Source organism: Pleurodeles waltl, chromosome 6, assembly GCF_031143425.1.
Source record: "Pleurodeles waltl isolate 20211129_DDA chromosome 6, aPleWal1.hap1.20221129, whole genome shotgun sequence".
Classification (NCBI taxonomy): domain Eukaryota; kingdom Metazoa; phylum Chordata; class Amphibia; order Caudata; family Salamandridae; genus Pleurodeles; species Pleurodeles waltl.
The window spans coordinates 1,006,174,099-1,006,191,941 of NC_090445.1; the positions used below are offsets into that span (position 1 = coordinate 1,006,174,099).

The 17,843-nt window shown below is 42.5% G+C and overlaps 1 protein-coding gene across 2 annotated transcripts in view; it reads right to left on the minus strand.

The window, feature by feature from the left end:
- Positions 1–376: 376 nt before the first annotated feature.
- The window catches only part of MMEL1 (membrane metalloendopeptidase like 1), an 892,805-nt gene continuing 875,338 nt past the window's right edge, over positions 377–17,843 (minus strand). For both annotated transcript variants that reach the window (XM_069239922.1, XM_069239921.1), the window contains exons 21-23: positions 12,145–12,240; positions 11,592–11,668; positions 377–1,393 (exon numbers count right to left, since the gene is read on the minus strand). In XM_069239922.1, coding sequence (XP_069096023.1) covers positions 1,294–1,393; positions 11,592–11,668; positions 12,145–12,240 — 273 coding nt within the window. In that variant the 3' untranslated portion in view covers positions 377–1,293. The remainder of the gene's footprint in view (positions 1,394–11,591; positions 11,669–12,144; positions 12,241–17,843) is intronic.

The window sequence follows — 17,843 nt, forward strand, 5'->3', positions numbered from 1 at the left end:
ACGAGTTGACGCTGCGGTGTGCGTCAAAATAAATGACTCCCACCTGTTGTTTGCGCCGCCGTGCGTCAGAGTATAAATTTGACGCCCGCATGGCACACCAAAATGGCGTTAGCCGGCAGTATTATTTTTGACGCAAAACTGCTCCGGCGAAGTCTTGCGTCAAAAAGTATAAATATGGCCCTAAGATAGGCTATGGAATCTCTTCTAAAGGTGTATTAAAAGTAACATTTTGTGTTATTTATGATTTAATTACTTTACTTTTACTATACATTTAGAACATGATCTAAGGGTATAGCCTGATGAAGGTACTGTTTTACTCTTGAAATGTATCAAGAAGGTTTATAAATGATTTTGGAAACATTCTGGAGAGAGCCAATTGATTTTAATAATAACATTTATTTGTATGATCATCAAACAACCCTAGACAAACACAATTTGCCCATCTTGTGAGTTGGTCGATACTTCGATTATTTAATTACAATCTTAAAAAGATCACCCAGCATGGCAACCTGGAAATGTAGTACCAGAATAAGTTGATGTTTTATATTGCATTTTTATGTAGGTTATGACGATTAACTGAATCATATTGTCACAACTTGTCTTTATGTTAACACATTTGCAATACAGTGAAAACTCACCAAATAAAAAGTTGTCCCCCCACAAACCACTCCCAGGCAGCTGTATATTTCCATTTTGTCTATTTATTAGGGGGGAAAAGGACCACGGAGTGAACACTGCAAAGTACTCTGAAAGCACAAAAAAACACTATCTTCGACATCAAAAATAAACCACTTTAAACAGAACAAAGACACATGTTTGCACATCATTTGCAGTAATGAAAACGCAGTCAACAAGACTTATTAAAACTTAGCAAGGGGGCGGGATGGACAATAGACATGACGCAGGAGGGCTGACACTTTTTCCTTGAAAATAATTCCACCTTTCCATAAGTAGTCTTGGAAACCCCTGACAGCAGTTTGTGTGTGTGTTTAAATAACAGTCAGTATAAGCCATTAAAAACAGTCATTTCCCCCATTAAAACAGTCATTTACCCCATAAAGCATATCTCTCAGCAGAGAGACCACCATCCAACATTCGAAACACTTTGCATATATTTTCGCAGAATCTTTGTAAAGTGTTAAGCTTGACTAGCTGCACGATAAACCTTGGCTGTGACTGAATGGGGAAACATCAGGCACATTGTTGGCTAGTGTACTGTTCGGTATCCATCGCCAGGCTAGCCGACAGCTTCAGGCTGCGGAGTCCAAGTACAATGTATGGTCTCTCTTTCGGCTACCAGACCCGACATGTCTCTACTGGATGCATCTCTGTACCCTTTTTGCAGTGGAATGCTTCAGAGAAGGCCTCAAAGTTCTGTAAGGAGCCCATGACCCTGCAACAGAAAAACAAAAACAAATTATAGATGAGATAGCGAGGATCTTCTTGGGGCACAGATGTGCTATAAGTAAGGTAGGGTGTGAGAGGAACTTTGAAACAACCTTTCAGATTCTCGAGGAAATAAAACCAGAACAAATGCAAGTCGTTACCTCACAACTAGAACCCTAGAACTAGTGGTCGAGGCAGGAATTTGGAATAATTAGTTAAGGAGTTAATCTATAGAAACACTCAATTATAAAGAAGGATTGTGAACACGTCGATTTGTTTCCAGCTGGATTGGTGGGGACAAAACTCGGTGTTAATATGTATTTTCTAGTCATAAGCCAGGAATGTACAGCACAGGTCCAGAGTGTCTGGATCCAAGCCAAATTTGATCATGTTCACATAAGGTACATTTGTATGTATCTATATTGAAATAACTTAGACGTGCTGTGTAAACTCCTCTCCTGGACACCCCTGGCAAGTATGCTTCAATAGTAAGCCAAAATCAGGCATAAGTGTAGAGCCTTAGCCCACTCTGACGTTATAAAGCAGGCAGAAAAAAGACACATTAGATGAGGTTGTGGTCTGTACTGATTTTAAAATGTCATGTATTTTTGATCAATGGATACAAGCTGACAGTTCTCAAGGGCCTTACCGAAGACATATTATCAACGTTGGTTAGTGTATCAATAAATATAAGAAATGTTCTCACTGAGATATATTGTGTACAGTGCTTAATTTGTAAATAAAAACGTGCTGGTGCCCAAAACCCTCCTTAAAAACACGGCTGCTGAAATGAAATGTGCGAACACGGAACACTCAGGCGGCATAATCCTGAAGCCATCACAGCCAATGTAATCCATTTACACCCCCCTCCCCTACAGCTCACCCCTGCAGCTTTCTGTTTTCTCCCTTTGTGACGCTTTTTTGTTTTTCTCTTCCTCTGCGCTTCCCAAATGTGTATTTTGATCGCAATAAATGCTTGAGGCAGAAAACTTAAGCGCCGCCCCTCGAAAATAAGTGCCGGTGCTCCGCACCGGGAACAACAAGCACAAATTAAACACTGATTGTATATCAATGTATTTTATTAATATTAGTTATAGAAATCCTAAATGACAAACGGGATTTCTATTTATGTATTTATTCTTTATCACTTATTGAGAGCTGTGATAGCCAAGAAACAGTTTTTGATAGATCAGTTCTTATTTACAACTGTGGCCGATCTATAAAAAGATAGAACTCTATGGATGGGCGAAAGCTACCAAATTAAAGATGTTTGTAGATGTGCAGTTAGATTAGAGCGACGTTACTCAAAGTACGGCCCGCGGGCCGCCAGCGGCCCCACGGACCTACCTTGGCGGCCCGCGAGTGAGTGGTGGATGAATCTTCAGCTTCCATTTTCTGCCCGGCGTCAGCGCGGAAGACGTCTGAGCATTTATTTTTTCACGTCTTCACACATAGAGTAAGTGTGAAGACGTGAAAAAATAAATGCTCAGACGTCTTCCGCGCTGACGCCGGGCAGAAAATGGAAGCTGAAGATTCATCCACCACTCACTCGCGTCTAAACCATGCCCTCGATTACCAAATCCGAATGCTTCTCTCAAGAAACTGTTTGCTGGTGAAAAGGAGAGTCTCGTGGCTGTAATAAATAGACTATACAGTTTAGATGCCCATTTTCAGTTATTGGATGATAGTAGCTGTGCCAAAAGCTATATTCGGGTGGTTCTTGAGGAAACATCAGGAATGAAGGCTTAGCAGCTAATTTAATTAAACATAATCAGCTAAAGTAATTAAAATATCTAGGAGGTAGTGGTAGCATTCGATGTATACTGTGCGAACAATATAAATTCAGACGTCTTCCGCGCTGACGCCGGGCAGAAAATGGAAGCTGAAGATTCATCCACCACTCACTCGCGTCTAAACCATGCCCTCGATTACCAAATCCGAATGCTTCTCTCAAGAAACTGTTTGCTGGTGAAAAGGAGAGTCTCGTGGCTGTAATAAATAGACTATACAGTTTAGATGCCCATTTTCAGTTATTGGATGATAGTAGCTGTGCCAAAAGCTATATTCGGGTGGTTCTTGAGGAAACATCAGGAATGAAGGCTTAGCAGCTAATTTAATTAAACATAATCAGCTAAAGTAATTAAAATATCTAGGAGGTAGTGGTAGCATTCGATGTATACTGTTCGAACAATATAAATTCAACCTCTAGAAACAGGTGCCCAAGCTGGGTGGTCTCTCTGATCCACAGCGATGTCTGTATTAGTATTTATAAGGGTGAGCAGTTTTTAGTTTAGGTAGCAGGCGAAAATATGCTGTACCAAGGTCATGTTGTGTTAAATAACCCAATAACATAAAATAAATAACATTAAAAAGCTTATACAAGAACAGTATTGCACGTCCAAGGTTGTGACAAAGGGACACTCATGCATCTAGGATTTGCTTGTGGACCACGAGCCTCATCTCAATTCACAAATCTTCTTCAGCACCCACCAACAAAGTCCTCACCATCTCCTGCCCTCACCCAGGACTGGTCTAGTCCATGTGTGGTGCCTGGCAGCTCTACGCTTGGCTGAGTTGAGGCCGAGTTTAGGCCTTTCACTGCATGTTGTGCTGGTCCCCAAGATATCCCTAAAACTTGGGCTGACTCTTACACACATTCGCATAGGCTGGGGTTCAGCTATGATTAGTGTAGCAGGTGCAGCGACACCAGAGACACTGGTGTGAAAGGCCTACTATTTATGTGTTCCAATCTCACACTGGATCCCTAGGGGTCCATTTTGCTGGCTGTCAATAGGGACCAGGCAGACTTCCTACTCAACACTCCATAGGCCCTCCGCAGTTTAATAAGCACCATTGGTACTCTCAGTAAAAATGAAATACTTGGAATGATAAAAAATATATATTTAACAGGAACAGTTGTCCCCAAAATGCCTCAGTTTAATCTAAAAAGCCAAAAATAGCAGTTGACTCCATATGTTACTTTGAAAAACCTGTAAACAGTTCACCTCTGCCTTCTTCCCAGAAAGAGCAGCTGCAGGCACTTGTGGCCGATGCTAGGAACCAAAGTAGTGGACTCAATAAGGGGAACAGTGGTCAAACTCTAACAGAAACGGTGATTTGCTGTCTGCTGCTGCCTTAACCAGTTGGCAGCGCAGGTCTTGTGTACTTTCAATGTTCTCTGCAATAAGCTCTTGAAATTATGGTGCTGGAAAGCGAGGTCAGCAGTGAATTGCATTGCCTTTTGCACGTGATATGCAAACATTTAATTTGCATTCCAGATATAAAATGCATGCTGTTATCTCGAATTTACGGCTTGACAGGCAAGGGATGCCTCAGGAACAACAAAGTGAACCGGGCAGGGAGGCACGGTAGCACTCCTGGCACCACATTACATCTGCCAGTGCAGTACTAAGATGTTGTTAACATATTTTGTAAGTTTACCTTGTAGATCTAATTGACACCTTAAGAAATTAAAAGATTATGTTCATCAAAGTTTGACTGGATTTAATTGGCTCCATTTAGTCTCTCTTTCCTTCGGCTGTCTTTAGAAGTTAGACCAAATACTGAAGTGAAAAAGACTTCAATAATATTAGATTCCATGGCATTTGTGTCCATCAGGGTGACAGGAGCAAGCAGTCTATCCGCGCCAGATATCACTAATTGCTAAATCTAGCCCCTCTAAGCCCCGCCCCTCTAAGCCCCGCCCCCCCCCCGCTGTCACTTCAGTGCGGCCCTCGGCCGCAAACCATGCTGCAATTTTGGCCCCCGAGAAAAAGTTTGTGAGTACCCATGGATTAGAGCAACGACTCGTGTCTCAGTAGACTAATGCATCCACTGCAGGGCTTTCAGTTTGAAAGGACATAGGTGTGAATCCTGGCGGGCTCAGTTAGCCTTTAATCTGCCTGCAGTTAAGGACATCGGTATTAAAAAAACATCTCTTATATAGAGCCAAGAGACCACTTGGGGTAGGTGTGCACTTTACAAATGCAAATGTTTTGGCATAGTCAGAAACAGATCCACTGGTAAAGAATCTTAAAGAACTGAAGCAAGTACTGAAACTAAGTGCTCTCCTTTCTGTCCATTTCCAAAGCAGAGTGTGTTCTACAAGAAATACTGAATGTTGAAAGCTTATAATGATGTAAGGGATTAGTTTGACTTTAATAATTGGGGACATTGTCTAATTGGAGTACCAATCCTGTAAGTACAATGTTTGTAGCAATAACAACATGTGCTTCGTCAAAGTGTATTCAACAATGAGGCAAACCATTGTAAATGACTACGTTAGGGTTGTCTACACCCCATCTCGCTAGTAGGAATGAACATATCCCCAAGTATTGCATCATCTCACTGGAGTCCAAGAGTTAGACAGAGGATAGAGGTAAGGAACTGTTGTTGTCATGCCCAGCGAGCAGTTACTCTCTCTAAATAGCCCAATGTTCATGACAATTGCTATTCTGGCAATTTCTTATGTAACCTCTGCAAAGGGTTTATGCGAGCTTGTTTTCTCCAGAGCAGTCCTCCAGCACCACTGTACCTTGAGCATTTCAATTTTTAGATTTCAGCATGTTTATAACTTGTATAGCCCAGTTAAAGGGAATCAACTGTCTGCACTGTGAGATTATGGTGCTAATGTGTACTGCCAGGGGTGACCCAGGATTTCAATGTATATTTAGTCACAAACCACAAAAAGGTAATATCCACTAAAAGTATAGGTTAGACTAGTGACCCTTGCTAGCTGAGCAACGGCGGCTGATCAATACGAAATCGTGTATACATTATGTGATGTATTTTCTTTCTAGGGGTTCGTTTTAGAGTTCTACACCATCTTTAGGCCTCGGCAAAATTTTAATTATGGTGGAGTAATTAAAGTAGTTTTGGTAATTACCGAAAATTAATCAATTTCACCTGCTTGAGTAATTTGGAGTAATCTGGGACAAAAAGTCCTACAGCAAGAGCACGGGAACAAAGCGCGAGCACTTTCTGGTAAATCCACATAATCTCGCATAATTTTGCTGTAATTTCACATAATTATGCCACAGCAAATTACGCAAATTATAGCCACCTCTTCCGTATTGCGTGCAATCCCAAAAGCCACCTTCCACTATATTCTTAAATCCTTCTTATAATTCTGGCCTTGGTTTAAAACTCTGAATGGTTCACTCCTTTCATTCTTTAGAATGAACCCTCATTACCACGGTCCTTTTTGTGCCCCATTTATCTGGGTTTAGTTTATTCTAAATTGCATGCCTCTCTGTTTTAATCTCCTTTTTTGTATTTATGCAAATTGCCTTCACCCTACTGCATAGATGGTAACCTCTTCTTCTTTGAAACCATACCTGTGCAACTTCACAATACCATCTCTGCTAGTTTATGTGTCCATCCCACCAACCATTTGCACGAGCTCACATAGTACCAATTCCTGTTCACATTTAACTCCTATTTGTCTAATATAGCACAAAGAAACTGGACTAAATGAATGGAATAATTTTCTTGAGAGGACATTATTAATCCCAATAACCTACAACAATCATTTACCAAGGTATTACCACCAAACTTGAGTTCTGGAGTAGCATGCTACTCAACATAAAGTGCTTCACTGCCTCATTAGTGGTAGTAAGCACTATATAAATCCAAAAACAACACAATTAAAACACAATTAGACAAGAACAAATTTGCTCCGCTCTCCATCGCCTAATAAGAGTTCTTTTTTATCCTGATGCTTTCAAGAGCAGAGAAGGCCAATGCTTAATTTGTGCTTGTTGTTTCCGGTGCTGATCACCAGCCCTTAGGGCCAGATGTAGCAAAACGGCAATTTGCGACTTGCAAATTGCGAGTCCCTGTGACTCGCAATTTGCAAGTCGCAAATTGCTATGCAGTACGGTGTCTCAGACACCGACTGCGACTCGCTATGGGGTCGCAATGACCCACCTCATGAATATTCATGAGGTGGGTTGCAAATTGCGGCCCCATAGCGAGTATAGGCACTCGCTAACATGGAGGCCTGCTGACGTCAGCAGACCTCCATGTTCGTGACCTGCTTTTAAATAAAGCAGTTTTTGTTTTTTTAAGTGTAGCCCGTTTTCCTTACAGGAAAACGAGCTGCACTTAAAAAAAAAACGAAACCTTTTGTTTCGGTATTTTTTCAGGGCAGGGAGTGGTCCCTTGGACCACTCCCTGCCCTGAAAAAATATTTTTGGGTCCAGTCACAAACTGGAAGGGGTCCCATGGGGACCCCTTCCAATTTGCGAGTGGGTTACCATCCACTTGAAGTGGATGGTAACTGCGATGCCATTTGCGACCGCGTACGCGGTCGCAAATGGTATTGCATCCCACTGCGACTCGCAAATAGGAAGGGAACACCCCTTCCTATTTGCGAGTCGGAAATGCATATTGCGAGTCGGAAACGACTCGCAATATGCATTTCTGCATGGCGAACCCACGTTTGCGACTCACAAACGGCGATTTTCGCCGTTTGCGAGTCGCAAATGGTTTGCTACATCTGGCCCTTATTTTTGAGGGCCGGGGCTTATTCTCCTGCCTCAAGCATTTGCTGCGAGCAAAAGACACTTTTGGGAAAGACGGAGGAAGAGAAAAAGTTAAAAGTGTCACTATGGTAGAAAGCAGAAAGCTGCCAGAGTCAGATGAAGGGGCAGGGCGTGGCTTTAAATGGATTGAAGAGGCCCGAGATGGCTTCAGGATTACGGTGCCTCAGTATTTAGTGCTCGCACATTTAAATGCTGCAGCCTTGTGTTTAAGAAGAGGGCTTTGGGCACAGGCACGTTTTTATATACAAATTAAGCACTGGAGAAGGTATACAACAAAGAAACAAACAAACTACAAGATCCAGGCAATAGTAAACAAACAGGAAGTGGGAATCAGCATAGATTCATCCGGAGCATGAACAAAACATGGTACCTAATGGGTTTACAATGAATTTGTAAAATAGAAGATGTCTCTAGTCGATTTCGGAGCATGTATACTAATCTAACATAAATTAAGAGAATAAAGGAGTCAGTGTTATTGGTCATCTGGCCATCAGATTGGAGGCCTAAGTGTTGAACATCCCTGAACATATATAGGGTGCAAGGCATAAACAAACCTTTCGGGAACAAAGGTGCCAACACTAAGACTGGCAAACAATGTTCTTGTTCCTTCTTGCCATTCCCGGTGTCGTACCCTGGGAAACAGAAGAGGAATAACTACCCTCCGAGCCCTCAGACCATTCCTTGACAATGCATTTCAAATGTTATTACTTAAGTGAAGGAGGAAAGAGAAGGATTTAAGAATGCACGTCTTGAGTAGAGAACATTTGCTATGACATGGAAATCTGGCAGTCACATAAGAACTATAATGAACATGCAGATGGTACAATATTTGGTACAACATTGGGGTGTGTGGAATACAGGCGACAAGAGTTGAGCGTATGAACTTTCACGAATTATCGTCGGGAACAGTTTGTAGAAAAAATTATTTTGAAAGAAAATGTCTTTATGCTGCTAATTTCCCTCTAGAAGTCAATTTTTCCCCTCCTACAAAACTCAATGTTTGCTGGGTTTCTCCGAGTATTTTTTTATCAAATTACATAAACTTTGTGGAATTCACAAAATTTGTCAGGTTTACAAAAATAAAATCACAGAAGCGAAAACTGATAATTTGCCTACCCTACTCTTGATCATGAAATCCACTTTGAAGGCATATTCCTGTCTTTCTTATGTGACACCGTAAATTCATGCCAGTACGAAGCAGACGATAGGACTATTGGCAGCCAGGAATAACTGTTGGACAACAAATACTTACCAAGTGGTAAATTCCAGTCAGTTGGGGACCCACTAAGGTACAAACAACAGCTACTGGATGTAAATGCGGGCATTACATGTCTGAAATTCCCCTTACAAGAAAAAATATTGCAGACAAATCCTAGAATTTACTTCTCAGCACAAAATCAGAGTTGATGAGTAAGTGAAAACAAAATTTTGGATATATTTGGTCCCTAAATTATGCAGGAGTGTTTTGTTCTGTAAGAGCCGGATAGTTGGCCCCGAAAATCAAATCTATTTATTGTTGGAATGTATTTTTGATACACATTGTTAATCATCACTTCACTCTGAAATTATTAAAATGCTGAATGCATTGGAATATTTCTTCTGACTTCTGTCTTTAATACTACTCAGATGTAATTCTCTGGGTGTGTTTAACCTCGAAGATATTTCTATATCACTACTAATAATACAAAGTTTCAATACCTATTGAATTGTTGCCCGGCAGAGAGGTAATATCAAAAGAGCTGCAGTTTACCGCTGTTACACTCATGCATGTTTAGGGCCTCTCTCTCCAATCACGCTACTTCCTTAAAGAAACACTTATAAACTTGATAAACGCTACTGTTAACTGTCATCACGGAAAACGAAACATTCACCTCCAGGCCAGTGGACTAGAAACGAAATCCCCTTTTAGAAGTCTACAAGATGGAGCACCCACCTTGATGTGACAAAGAGGGCAGTTGTGAGAACTGCATGAGGTACCAAACAAGGCAAGACATTTCAGTTGTTTAATACTTAACGGGGCCATCCACTGTATGATGTCCTGAAAGTCTTAAAGCCCATGCTGGCATCGTCAGAGATGCAGCATTCTAGAATGCCCATTCGTGGTGATTGTTATTGATGCAGGGTGGGAAAGGAGATGTTTATCCCCTAAACGGAATGGCCCCTTTAAGCAGAAAGTTTCATTGGTTCATATTTCTTTAAAAAAAAGCATTTTATTGATTTTTGACCATAGAACCATTGGTTTATAGTTTTGATCACATGCTAACCAGTCCTTTGCCAGCACGTTGCACAGTCTTTAAAATATATCGTTATTCCCAGCACACTACAGACAACTGTGTCGCCTTTGAGTCTCTGCTTTTTAGTTATTAGGATCCTGTCCTTCCATATTACCTACCGCAAGAGCAGCGCTGCAGCAGAGCTGCATACAAATTCATGGAGAATGTAGAAGACTTGTCTTAACCTCGGTCGCTAAAAAGGTCCTCCCTATGTTCTCACTGTTTAATATGAAAATAATTATATTTCCTCTATTTGTATTTGCTTCTTATGATTTATGTTTTAGCACCCTGACGAATTCTAGCTGCAAATTTATGAAAACCGATCGTCATATCAATGGCTGACAAGTTTGGAAAATAGGTGCAAGTTGACCTGGATGTCAATGGTGTACGAGAGACTGGACATGCCCAGTACACCATAGAGATAGCATTATTGTGGGCACTAGCGGCTGTTTTACAAATAGGGCACACTTTTCGTGTTCACACCACGATGCACCTTTAAACAAGAGCGCCAGGCGCAAATGAGGAAAGTGCCCCCTATTATAATGAATACACTGCCCTCAGAGCAGCTGCGAACTCGAGCTGCTCTGGGCACAGCACATTCAGTGAAACACTGAGGGGCTGCTTATTAGCCTCTATGTCTTTCTCTATGCAGTGGGCAGTCCGTCTGCACTTTGAAGATGGGAGAGAGAGTTGCCCCTGCAGGCGGGTGCAGTGAGTGACTGCACCTGGCTGCAGAGGGATGTCCTGGGGGTCCACGGGACCCTCTTTTAGCCCTTTTAGAGGGCTACCATCAATGGCACACTTCTAGTGTGCCATCGTTTTGTGGCTCAGTGCACTTCCCAAGGGCATTTTAGCCTCTCCGCCTGCATCTGCAATCGTCACCAGCGCAGAGGCAAGGGGATTCCCTCAATTTCATGTGGCCACGCCCTCATGCAAATGAGGGAATGCCCTCTCACAATATCATTGGTAATACATATGCACCAGTGCTGTGATCTCACAGAAGGTGTTGCACAAGCATCTGCAGCCCTTTCTGTAATACTAAAGTACCGTTGGGGCACTCACAGTGGGTGCACAAATTCCTTGCAGTTCCGGGGGCACTTCCTATAAAATAGCCCCAGGATTCCAGGGATGAAAAATGCAAATAGGGTTGAAAACAGAAATATAGACAGGCAAGACCAGAATGGAAGCATGCCTACTATCGACCATTGGAAAGCTCCAGCACTCAGCAGCCCAAAACAGATATCTCTGTGATTCAGTGCTATATTTATATCATCTGAAAACAATTATGCACCCTCATTATTACTTGTAGATCTGGTAATCAGTTTCAAACCTTAAGAAGGCATCGTAATAAGCCAGCACACATATTTACCAGTGTCTTGCTTTTTACCTGTATTTCAAAGGACTGTGGACATCTGTTTTGATGGACTGACTAGCGTATTCCGGCCTATAGGAGCCACACCATACCTAGAATGGAAAATTAAATACTGTTAACTTAGATTTAGTACACTTACTTTTCTACTTTGCTTCACAATATTTATGACAGCTTCCAAGAGGCGAAGGCAGAAAAGCAGGGCTTGGGGCAGAAAAGCAATTGTAACCACAGATGTTATAATTGACCACTGTATAATCTGGAGATCGAGCAATGTTAGTTCCACGTTATGGGACTAGCTCACCAACCTTCTTCTATGGGAGACACAGTCTAGGATTCGTCGGTAAGAGAAAGGAAAAATAACAAAATAATCCACAATTTCAGTGAGAACGAATATCTGTTTTGGCCATTCAGGTACTTTGAAAGTTTACCATTTCCCCAGCAAACACTATATCTGTGACTGAAAAAAGTAAAATGCTGTGTTTGTACTGCATAGGTACATGACTGTTTTTCCAAACTATTGAATTTTATTAAAAGATCAATTTCTTGGAAGCTGGCAAACATTTCCTACCTGAGCAAAGTTGAGGAAGAAGAGCTGCTTGTGTGTAAGATTAAGTCCAGGAAGCTTGGGCTCCTTCCCCTCACGTTCCACCCATTTCAGGTAGGCCTAAAAAAACAGACAATTTTGAGGAAAAAGTTATGCATGACATGGTTTTGCACTCTAATGGGCATAATTACAAGCCCCATAGCCACAGAAGCACCACTTTTTGTGACGCTCCGATGGCGCTGTGCATTACGCATATTTACAAGGGGCGTTAAGCCACTTTCTCTGGCTTAATACTGCCTTGTAAATATGCCCTCCCCAACGTAGTTTTCTGTGGCACAGTGGCATGAAATGGGTGTTGCTGTGGGTGTTGCACCACAACACCCATCGTTTTTGACGTTGACCCAGATTTGCAAGAATCCGTAAGTCTGTGGCTGCTCCAAAAAAGCTAATGCCACTCCAGGGGTGGCGTTAGCATGGCGCAACAAGGAGAAATGCTTTCATTTCCCCTTATTTTTGCTTTTTCTATGTGTGCTGCAGGAAGAGCAAAACCACCACGAATGATATAATTATATTGGGAGATTTGTTTACTATTCCATTATCTGACTGCAAATTTTGGTTATTTCAATTTCGATTAGCGACACTCTTGCTGATGGTGAAAATATTCAAGAAGTTTTCCCATACATATGCAAATATGAACACATGCGTGCTCTACAAAATAAAGAACGAATATCTTAAAAGTTACGTAAGCAGCATAAAACAGTATCATGGCAGGGGTGCTTTGGCTCAAATCGAGGCAAGGGTAATGGGCACCATTTGCTGTGCTTTGATAGTGAAAATTTTTAATTATTTCGTGGAGAAGAACTATTGGGGAATACACCCCTGGCATGAAAAGTACAACAGAGGGACTAAAGTCAGATAATATTGATGGCTAGCACCCCCACTTTGAGAATTGTTCCGGCATCACTGCCCACAACATAGTTCCATTAATAAAAATGTGGTTAACATCCGCTCCTATTTATTCCATCTTAGTTAAGTAGAGTTGTATCATTTTGTGCCAGTTCTTCTAGTTTGGCATGTGATCCACCTATCCAGCATTTCACTCCCTGTTCACAGGCAGTTCACCCATTGACAAAATTCATTAAAATTGTTTTGTCAATGAGTATAATATGGCATCATTTTGTACAGCATTCCTAATAGTCCGTGAGCCGTAATGAATATCTTTATGTATGATATTCAGCTTTTTAGCTCCTAATCTATTTGGTAACTATAAGATCACACAACCTAATGTTGTTTACAGTATTCAGTGTGATGAAGTTCATTGTGCAAGCTGGCAGCCAATATCATCATGCCTCTTCAAACGGGCATAGCCAGGTTGCCAAGGACAGTGATGGAGATATAGAAAAGGGACTCTCTCACCCCACGACCCGCCCCTAGCGAGGGGAAACTGTGTAAGCCCAATCTCCCACAGAGAGTACACTGTCTTTATCCCCAAATAAAAGCAGTCATTCAGCCAGAGATTTTGCAGTCCATTGTGCACACAACACATCATCCCTCTCTCACATAGGGGTATTAAGGTTGCCAGGAGTCCTAATGCAAAAATAAAAAATGGATCCTTGCGCTGCCCCTAGCAAGCACAAAATGTGCAAGTCCAATCTCTCACTCAGAACATATACTCTATTTAGCCTCAAATAACAGTAGTCGTTCAACCACAAAAAAAATAAAAACATTTTGTCATTTTCTACGAGCTTTCTCATTTTTCACTGCCTCTACAGACGGAACTATTGCTTCAAAGTTAACATGTACAGCTCATATGCTTATGCATTATTGTACAATGCCTATGTTCATCCTCAAAGGTCCAAGTTTCAGCTTTACGTTTCCAACAAACAAGTGCCATTGATTACCACCTGATGTCCAAAACGGTCACTGCATGCCAGGTTTGAAAACTGCATGCCAGGATTTTGACAATATCTCTGTGTTGTCACCAGCAGATATGGACCATACATACATTGCAAGATTAGAATGTGTGTCTCATATCCTTCCTTCTTGCAGGGGTACCATTGAGTGAGACTTTATCATGTTTAAATTACTGAACGATGTGAGGTAATCAATTGGCAACACGTTGTAAATGAACTACTTGTCATCACCTCAGAAGAAAGCGCCGCCACCTTAAAGACCATCCACTCATGGACCCCATCAGAACCTTTCCCCCACTGTACCTACTCCTGATGACTGCAACCCAGAAGCGCCATGCTCACAGCATGCTCAAGCCCATTCTGAATGCCTCCACCTCTTCTGTGACTTTCGCGGATGATTGGGGACATGCAACTATTTTCAGACTGTGAAGAAACCCTGTGCTGACCCTTCAGTGCCCACCAACTACATCTCCCTGCTACCATTCCTGTCCAAGGTCTTAGAGAAAATAATCAACAGACATCTCACCTAATAACTCAATGACCTCAATTCCTTGACAACAGTCAGTCTGATTTCAGACCCAATCACAGCACAGAAACTGCCTTTTTCGCCTCTACTGATGACATCTGCATGACTCGACACAGAAGAGACACAGCGGCTCTCATCCTCCTGGACCTCTCCACAGCATTTGACACAATCTGCCACCCCATCCGCATCCAATGCCTACATGACATTGGAATCCAAGCATAAGCTCTCTGATGGATCTCTCCCTTCCTGACTCAAAGGACCCAAACAGCCTGGCACTGTACACTTTGGGCGCCCGCGACCTCATATATACAATTCTGCAAGAATCCTCCCTAAGCCTAGCTGTCTTCAATACATACATGATCCTTGTAGCCAGTATCATCTGCTCTTAGGATCTCAACATCCTCTTCTACACTGATGACACACAGCTCATTCTCTCCCTCACAGACAAGATGCCCAGTACCCGGATCAAGATCAATGCCTTTGTGAATAAAATCACACATTGAATGAAGACCAACTGATTTCACAAATCATCCAGACATATTTTCTCATCTGGACTCCTACTGGCACAGATCCCATGCATATGGAAAACCAGATCCAGTGTCAAGCCTTCTCCTGTATTGTTCCCAAAGCGTGGAACAGCCTACCGCTGCACATAAGAACATCCTCCTCACTTCTTGAATTCTGCAAGAAGGTGAAGACATGGCTTATTGAGTAGTCCCGCTAGACTCTAGGGGTCAGAATTACAAGGCCCTAGTGTCTCCTTGCGCCACATTAGCATTATTTTTTTTAATGCTAATGTGGCTCAACGAGGCAAAAATCACTGCTTCATATTTACAAAGTGGCACACTGCATGCAATGTGCCACATTGCGACCCCTTGTGCCACCTTATACCTGCGCAAGGCATAATTTATGCAGGGGAGCGTTTCCGCATTAGGAGACCCACAAAAATGGTGCAATTAAATCTACAAGATTTTGTTGTGCCATTTTTGGCACCATTTTTTACGCCTGTCTAAAGCAGGCGTTAATAGAATGCAGCCATTGATATCAATGGGCCTCCTTGCACTTTGTTCCACTAGCGTCAAACTTTTTGACACTAGTGGAGCAAAGTGCCACAAGAGCATTAAAGCTTTTGATGCTATTGGTCTAATGTGCGCCATGGTGCAGCGTGTTGTAAATATTGCGCACCCATGGTGTCATTAGGTGGGGGGGTCCCAAGAAATCTGGTACATCACTACTGATGCACCAGATTCTTGTACATCTGGGCCTTGGTGTGCCTAGATGCCGACATGCTCAGTAACATAATGCCCTCTAGGGTAATAGTGTGCTCTACAGATCTGCATAACATACCAATGCCAGGGCATACCAAAACAATTCCTTTGTTGTTGCATTTTTTGCTTGAAAACACCTTCTCTGCATAGCAAATATTTTCAGGGATCTTGTCTAGTTTCAACGCACTCAACTGGATCACCTCCTTTCTCTCCAGCTGAACGCAGAGGATCGTCCTCCCACCCTTCATCCCGCACCCAAAAGACATCACCTGTGGAGTTCCCTAGGGCTTCTCCCTTAGCCTCACCCTCTTCCACACCTACATGACTCCACTGGCTGACATCACATGCACCAATGGCTTTAACATCATCTCCTATGCCGATGACACCCAGTTTGTCCTATCCTTCAATAACAAAGCCTCCACCACACAAATTAACTTCCATACCACCATGACTGAAGTTGCCACTTGGATGAGAACCAACTGCCTCAAACTAAATTCATACAAGACAGAGATCCTCATGTTCGGGAAAAAACCTTTCCCCTGGTGGCATGCCGCCCTATGCCCCCCTCCCCCTACCAACCACGCATGCAAACTTGGCATTATCCTTGACACCCAACTCACCATGAAACAACATATCAACACTGTCTCCTCTGCCTGCTTCCACATCCTCCACATGCTCTGCAAGATCTTCTTTGAGATCCCCATCACAAACAGGAAGACAGTCATCTAGGCCCTCATCTACAGCCGTCTCGAGTACAGCAGCACACTCTACACTGGAACCACAAAGCAGCTCATGAACTACTTCTAGACTATCCATAAAGCAGCAGTGAGACTCGTCCTCAACCTCCCTAGAAGAACCAGCATCTCTCCCCACCTCAGAACCTCCCACTGGCTTCCCGTCCAGCAAAGATGCCACTTCAAACTCCTCATACACGCTTATAAGGCAGAAATGGGAACTCTTCACATTGTAAATAGGTTGGGGATAGGGAGACTGATGTGGGGTTAAGCAGTTCAGCACTGCATGGAAAGCAACCAACATTATAGGCAACAATGCATACCTGGCCCCTCCCCAAGCTGTACGAGCAGGGCGCCTTCTACTGGGTTGTTCAGTACCTGACACCATGCCCAAATATCTGTGTCCCGGTAACCAACACACATTAAAAGGTGGCACCATTTTTATCAGCATTGCAACATACATTCACAACCAGAACAGGTAAATACAGGCAACAGTTGTGATGTCTTCCACATAAACACAGAGAACAGACACATTATGTAAAGTAGCATTGCAAGTTCCCCTAAGATATAAACATGCATTGGCAATGTCAATGGTTTTGGTTTTTGTGAAGAGAAAATGCTTTTGCTAGGTTTTACTATCAACAGAAGGATGATGACCACGATTAGTGAAATATTCCTTAACCTAAAAAACAGGAACAGGGCTTTTGCATGCACATATGTGCTCAGACAGAGACAGCAGGTATAAGAGTAGAGAGGCGACAGAGGTCCCAAGAAATACAAAGGAGTCATGATTAGACCAATAAAGAGAAAGGTTAAGCAGATAGAGTTGAGCAAGTGAGGGGAAATTACAGTGGACGAGAAATAGTTTGAGGAGCAGAGATGGCGAAGTGGCGAGAGGGAGGGATCCCGAGAGGGAGAGGATAGTTAGCTGAAGAGAGTGTTGAAGGGGAGGCAGACAGAGAGTAAAGAATAGCTCAGGGAGATTTTAGTGCAGGCTTGAGTCACCACAGAGTGGATGCAGCACCCTCTGGCAATAAGGACTTTGTTGATGTAACAATCTGAGAAAGAAAGCCAGATGACATGCAACCACTTCTTTCGGTAGCAATCAATCCAGTGAGATATCACAGGGATAGTTAGTGGAAACCAAAGCCTCTTTTTAGGGCTGCTTCCTCCAAAATTTGTTAAAAAAATGAAAATTACTAGAAAAATGTAAACACATAAAAACACTGCAATCCCCATCCCCCAAAACAGCTCTTTTTTACAACGCACTATAGTCTTGAAC